The sequence below is a fragment of the Catharus ustulatus genome, chromosome 10 (genome assembly GCF_009819885.2).
Source record: "Catharus ustulatus isolate bCatUst1 chromosome 10, bCatUst1.pri.v2, whole genome shotgun sequence".
Lineage (NCBI taxonomy): Eukaryota > Metazoa > Chordata > Aves > Passeriformes > Turdidae > Catharus > Catharus ustulatus.
In genome coordinates this window covers 9,207,537-9,214,562 of record NC_046230.1, presented here as the reverse complement: position 1 = coordinate 9,214,562, position 7,026 = coordinate 9,207,537, and the positions used below count along the sequence as shown (strand labels likewise).

Sequence of the window (7,026 nt, the reverse complement as noted above, 5' to 3'; positions counted from 1 at the left end):
GACTGCCCTCCTCTGAGGCTGAGGTTCAGCTCATCTCCTGCTCCTCATAGGAGGATTGGTGGATTCTCCTGACCCAGAGCTGAGAACCTAAAGAGGCCTGAAACTGCTCTCCAGGCAGCTCCATCAGGTAGCGTTTCAGAGCTGAGATTGTTTCCCTGTCTCACCTCAGCAAGCACAGACGAAACATGGTGGATGGTTCAGGGTTTAACCCTTTTTGTGAGTAAGGCTCAGGTTTTTGGCTGTTGTAAAAACAGAAGAGATGCTGCACACCTTCAGCAGCCTCTGTGGGAGGCACCTGCCCATCTGGGAAACAATTTGGTTCCCCTGGCCACAGCAGGAGCTGGAGAGGGCCAAGGTTTCTGCATCATTGCTTAACCAGCCCTTACTCTCCACAGCTGCTCTGCAAGAATTGATGTCCCCCAGTCACCTTCACCGTGCTGCTGTGGCTGCCCACGGATTTTATCCAGCAGATTGGAGCAGGGATGGGGCTGAGAGCTGCACAAGCCAGCAGTGATGGCACTGCATGAGGAAAGCAGTGCTTGCTCTCCTTGCTCCCTCTTCTCTGCCCTCAGAGGGAGCAGTTTGCAGGTGCAGGAATGGGGCTCCTGCTCCCAGGGAGAAGGGGGACTGGGGGCAGGTACTGGGGCTGTGGTGTGGGAGCAGCCCAAGAGGTCTTCACCTGGGGTGGGAATAGGGGAACCTGCTCGTGGGAGCTGCTTCCAGCTGCACCCCAAGCCCTGGTGAGCTTACTTGGTTTTGGTGTTTTCCTGTACAGGCAAATTCCCTTGTTCTTCACAGGCAGGAAGGCAGATGACTGCCTGCCCCTGCCCTGTAGCAAGGAGTTGATGAATCATTTCCTTTTCCATATTTTAGTGAAATTGTGTTGTTCAGAGCTCATCTAGAGCATTTTAATATTTTGAACACTTGCACTCTTCTCTTCACTCTCTTCCTGCAATTGTCTGAAGGCTGGATTTTGTTTTTGTCTCCCTCCCAACAGCAGTTGTTACTTACTCGAAGTGTTGCAGGTGAGTGCAAACTAATTTTTTTCTCATTTTCTAGACAGTCTATTTTTATTGCACAAAGGTGTCAGTGTAGCTTTTAAAGCATGAATGCGAGTTTCTACCAGTGAGAGAGATCTCCCTAAAGAGAACCAAGGCACTGCTGCTTGTAGCTTTAGACCTTGGAGATTTTACTTAGTTGAATATAAAGTTAGGGTCATATTAAAAAAAAAAATAGTTCAGAATTTTGAATAACATACTCATTAATGTTGGGATTTCTTAACAGTGGACCACTGCTTTGTGTGCTTGGCTGTTTGAGAGGAAAGTCAGCAGAGAGAGATATGCTGTTCTTAATTGGATGGAGCTGGACAGATCACCAGAGGCCCCAGTTTTGATTTAAATACTGGCTGCAGTGGGGGCAGTTCTGTGCAGGAAGTGGGTTTGGCTTGATCTGTATTGTGTTACTCCTGGACGGGCAAATAGGGAGATGAAGGGACAGTGTGATTTATTGTCCAGACACTAGAAGAGACCTGGAAAACAATGTATTTTCAGCATTCCTATTGTAGCTTATGCAGTAAGCTAAGTACCCATATGTAAACCCAAGGAGCAAAAAAGAAAACAACCTTGGACTTTGATTAAGGCTGCTGATTACATGGGTATCTCAGGGGAAAAAAAATTTTAAAAAGGATGAGAAAGAAGCAAAGAGGGCACTGAAAATGGGAAGCCTGGTACCCAGCTTTTATGGGCTGTGTACAATAACCCAGAACCTGATTTCCAGTTAGGCAGGAAGCTACCTGTGTTGTGAAGGGTGTAGCTAGGAGGAGGTTTTTTCCCAAAGCTCCTCTTTCCTGATTTATATCTGCCCTTATTGTTATCTCTTATGTTCACATGGCTGGGTTTTTCTTTTGTTATTTTGTTTTCCTTCCTTGTTTTCAAAGAATAGCTTATCTGTGTGCCCCAGAAGGGTGGGACTCACAGAGATCACAGGCTTTTTACAATGAGCCAAAGCCAGCCTGCTGACTACAAGAAAATTTGCTGAGGGTTTCAGCCATGGGCTTTGCAAAAGGCAGTGATTGCACTGGTGGGACTCGCTGGGTCTGGAGCAGCCACTTCCACTGCCGAGAGACAAGTGAGCATCACCTCATGCTGGAAAATCTCTGCTTGTGTGCCAGTGCTATGCATCTCTGCTGTCCTGTGTCGTGAACGACAGGAGCAGGAGGACCCAGAGCTGTTTCTGGACACTTGGGTCCGATGTACTCAGTGATGAGAGCTCCAGAGCTGGGAATGAGCCTTGAGCCGAGCTCTGCTGGGATGTGACCTGGGACTGCTCGCTTAAAGCCTTGCACCTGCCCCTCTGCATGCTCACTGTGCTCACCCACCTGTTTCATTCATCAGGTTGCTGCAAAGCCTGGAGGAGTCTGAACTCATTCTGTTCAAAGCTCAGAGTACACCCTTGTACTCCTGAGGCAAAGAGCAAAAGGAAGGCACCAATTTGTCTGTTTTAATTTTTTTGCCAGGAGTCTTTGCAATGGATGATGGAGCAGAGTCTCTGATGACTGTGCATCTCCTCACCCACTTGGGACACTCATTTCCTCTGCAGCAAACTCTGGACCGGCTTTTGGAGTGGCTCTGCCTGGACATTCGTGTTTTCCTGGTGTCTGAGCGAGTTCCTCCACTGAAATACTTCGAGAGATACCGCAAGAGGAGCCGCAGCTTTCCCGGAATATCCGTCCTCCTTTTTCTGCTCGAGGACTTGGGAGAAGAACGGATTTTCCAGGTCCACGAGCAATTCCAGCGCCCTCCCTGGCGGTACCAGCGTGCCCAGTTTGCTAATGGGCAAAGGCCCCTCTGTGGCCCATGCCAGCAGGACTTCTATGGCCTGGATGAGCAGCTGCCCGTGTGGGGCATCAGGCGGGCGCACTGCGGCCCCGAGATCCTGCGCGTCACCCTCTACTGCAGCTTTGACAACTACGAGGATGCCGTGAGGCTCTACGAGATGATCCTCCAGAAAGAAGCCACCGTGCAGAGCAGCACTCTGAGTGTCTTTGTGCTGTACACCACCCCTCACGTGGCCGTGCAGCTGTGCCTGAAGCAGCTGCCCATCGGGGTGGTGGCCGAGCCCCGGGACTCGGCAGCCCTGCAGTTCAGGGTGCGGGAAATCGGGCAGCTCGTGGCCCTGCTGCCCAACCCCTGCGTTCCTATCAGCAGCACCAGGTGGCAAACGCAGGACTATGAAGGAAATACAATTCTGCTCAAGGTATGTCTGTGGTGCTCTCAGGAGGAGGGTTTATCTACTTTTCATCCAAGGAAAGCAGGACTGGTTCAAAATGGAAATTACGATTTTGTTTGTTCGTGTTTTCTTTTGAATTTGTGAATGCAGTAATCGGTGTCTGCCAGTGTTGTGATGCTGTTGATAAATACAAGCGCTGATCCTTGGAACGTTTTTGTACAGTTGAATTAACATCATTACTGTTTGCCTGAAATGCAGATTATTAATGTTTTCTAGGGCATGCTAGCTTAACATCTTCCTTCCTCTGCCTCAAAAAAATGATTGTAGCCTAGTCTTTTTCTGATAAGTCATTGCTGTATAATGTTTTTCAAAGCAGATTTTTGGCATCCATAACCAGAAGTTTTGTAAGTGTAGTGTTGATACAGCACCACCTGCACTCGAGGTTGTGAGATCGCAAGTGAGTTGCAGTTGGGCAAAAGTGATGAAGAGATGTGTCCTAGGAAATCTCTGCCTTTTCTGTTGAAGTGTGCAGTCCAGAGGTTATGTGAATACAAATTTTTTAAAAATGACGAAGTCTGTGCTGGGGTCATATGTAGTGAGAATGATACAAGTGAGTAGAATGGCAGTTTGGCTCAGTGTGCTCTCTTTCCATTGTAATAACCCCTCCCACCTCTGCTTATTTTCTTCTTGTAATTTGGATTTTAAATTATTTGCCCTGGCTTTTTCTTTTTCCTTCCAGAAGTCCTCTGTTACAGGTGAAGTTATTTACTTGGTTCAGACTATTTTTATGCTGCCTTATTCAATACCAATTTATAAACTGGTTTGCAGCCTCTTGGAGTGGTCAAGGCCCTGGCTATCTTCACATAGATTTGAAGTTGGACTGGGCCAGGTGACCTCCAAAGCTCCCTTCCTAAATTACTCTGTAATTCCTGCTGTAGATACAAGGTCTTTGAGCTGACAGAGGTACATTAATTCACTAGCAGGAAATTTGGAAGCTTTTTTAGGGATGTGACCATGGTGCATTGTGCTCCTTGCAAAGGAAGGCGTAATCCTTGAACTTGAGGATGTGTCTTGTGTCCAAGCTCCAGACAGCAGGCTGAAGTGTAGTGCTTTATTCTGCAGCTCTTCAGCCCATATTGTAAATCTTTCTTCTAAGATCCTGCAATTTACCCCCCTGCCCCAACCTCCTGCTGTATTGCAAACTAAGCAGAGTCCACACGGAGTTGTCATTCCCCGCTGTGGTAAGTGGCAGTGACTCTCCTTCCCAGGTGTTTCTCCAGGTTCCCCTGGATTTTTTGTACCCACAACCCACTTTGGCAGGGACTTCCCCAGGTGCACGGACTCAGGCTGCAGGTGACCCCAGCACAGCGCAGCTGGGTGAGAGCATCATCGGTGGTCAAGCCAGAACTGTGTGATAACTGGGCTCTCTCTGATTTTCCACAGGTTCAAAGCAGCTCCAGGACCCTTGAAACAAACATCGGGCTTTCCCAGAAGCATAATAATACAAGCAGTGGGAAAATCCCGCAGGACTGTATGCCAGCCCCTCTCCCTGTCCAACAGGGTAATCCCAGGCGGAGAGGCCAGCAGGTCAGAGCTCTGAAGGGTCAGAGAGAATCTGACCCGAGTCAAGTCCTCGCCTCTGAGCAGGGCAGCAGTGACCTCCAGAGGCACTCCTGCTCTCCTCCCGGTGTGGCAGCATCCCGGCCGGGCTGGGCAGCGGTTTCGCTCCGCAGGCAGGCGGGCAGGAGGCTGCAGGCTCCTGCAGAGAGCCGCGGGCACCGCGGGGCAGAGACCGACGTGGACACCGGGCTGGCCGTGGGCAGCGCCGGGAGCGCCCGCTGCCCGCTGAGCCACTTCCCCCGGGCCCTGCGGAGCAGCCCCCAGCCCCTGCCATCCCCCCAGCCCCTGGGGAGCAGCCCCCAGCCCCTGCCATCCCCCCAGCCCCTGCCATCCCCCCGGACCGGGGCCGGGGCCGCCCAGGACGGGGCGCGGCTGCGGCTCGCCCCAGCCCGAAGCAGCAGAGCAGCGCATGGAGCTCCGCAAACACCGCGGGGCAGCCCTGCACACCGAGCAGAGCACCAGGAGGAGCAGGAATTCTTCATATGACCTAAACCAAACGTGCCAGACGGACTCGTCCTTCCCAAAGGATGCGGAGCTGCTCAGCGTGTGCCTCTGGAGCTGTGACACCCCACTAGGGGTCACTGAGGCAGACACTGAATTTCCATGGAGAGATGCTTAGGAGGCTGCAGGAAAAATAACACTGTATTTACAGAAAGTTCTTGTTTTAGTTTGTTTGTTTTGTTGGGTTTTGGTTTTGTTTGTTTTTTTTTTTTAATGCACAGTAGGTAAGAGCTTTGTTGTGCAGTGAATAGGAATAAGCCATATGACTCCTACAGCTGTTCTAAGATGCTAAAAAATAGACAGTGACATCTTCAGATGGGTTTTGAAGGTGCAGATTGCACCTTCAAGCCTGAACTGCCCAAGCAGCTGGATGCCCCCAGCCATGGGAACTCACCATCCCTAGCCAGGACAACATGGAACAAGGCCATGGCATGGTCACAGGGGTTATGCTGGTGATCCTTTGTGTTCCTTCTTGCTTCCCCTGTTGTTGGTATTTAAAATCTATCAATGTTGTCAATTTTATGCGAAATTTGAAACATAAGAATATTATTTTAAATATTTCTCAAGAAAAATATTTCTAGCAAGACCTTTTTCCCAACTCAACACAGTACAGGCAAAAGCCACACACTTGAGGAGAAGTGCCAGCAAAACCTGCTGTTGCCTATTCATGTTACACTTAAAATAAACACAGCAACAGGCCAGGCTTTGTTAAACCAGTGTGCAATTAGCAGGCAATCTTAGCTGGGTTTTAATTAACAGAAGACAAGAGAAGTTAAGAGTCTTGGAGGGAATTGCTAAATCCTCAAGAGTAAAAAGGAGGGGAGAAATGAAGTCATGATTCAGCATCAACAGATGCTAAAATAACTCCCATCTTGATCAGTTTTCTTTCTCAAGTAGGATTAAATAAATCTCAGAGGGAAAGAGATGGGAAAAATATGAAGGAGGAGTGAAATTATTCAAAGAAAAGCCACATCTGATCATACTTACCTTCAAATGTAAGTACAACAAAGAGGTGTTCTCTCCCTTGAATATATCTGAATTCTGGAAGGGATATAGGGAAGTCCCTGCTCTGGGCCCTCCCAGCAGGTGCTGCCCTGCCAAGTGATGTTCATGAACCCTTCAATTTGGGGACCAAAAACCTACACAGAACAGAACACTTCATTCACTGGACACTTACAAACACTCCCCAGGTTTTCACAAGCTCTACAAAAATTTCTAATTTGGAGAATTTCTAAATGGAATTTCTAATGAACCCTACTGTGATGTGTTACCTCTAGGGAAGCAGCCAAGAGGAGCTGGCAGGGGCTGGCTCCTCTGCTGTGGTGTGTGCGGGTGGGCTGGAGGCGTGTGGAGAGAGCAGGGGGCTCAGAGCAGGACAGTGCTCTCTATAACACGAGGCTGCAGACCTGCAGTGGGCATGGATGGGGTAATCATGGACTTGGGAATTAAGGCAGAAGTGGGATTCCTGGGAGAAACAGCTTTAAAGAGAGCTTTCATGGCCTTCTCTCTGCTCTCTCCTGCCAAAGGCACTTGAGTGTGACCATTTAGCATAATCTTATTTTACCTAAAGAAAGAGGCAGAAGGTCAGTATCTAGCCTGGGGGAAATGCTTCATCATTCAGGGAAAAAAAGGGACAAGTTTCACCTGCCTGCAACAGATGATGGAAAAGGGCTTTGA

General features: G+C 49.1%; 1 protein-coding gene across 2 annotated transcripts; it reads left to right on the top strand.

The window, feature by feature from the left end:
* Positions 1-923: 923 nt before the first annotated feature.
* Positions 924-6,530, top strand: FAM124B (family with sequence similarity 124 member B). Of its 2 annotated transcripts, none has more exons than XM_033068209.1 (3): positions 924-1,025; positions 2,516-3,255; positions 4,672-6,530. In XM_033068209.1, exons 2-3 carry the CDS (start codon positions 2,527-2,529, stop codon positions 5,332-5,334), a joined length of 1,392 nt encoding a protein of 463 aa, XP_032924100.1. In that variant the 5' UTR covers positions 924-1,025; positions 2,516-2,526; the 3' UTR covers positions 5,335-6,530. The 2 variants fall into 2 exon arrangements, with proteins under 2 accessions (XP_032924100.1, XP_032924099.1); XM_033068208.1 differs by lacking the exon at positions 924-1,025 and adding an exon at positions 2,032-2,127.
* Positions 6,531-7,026: the final 496 nt, after the last annotated feature.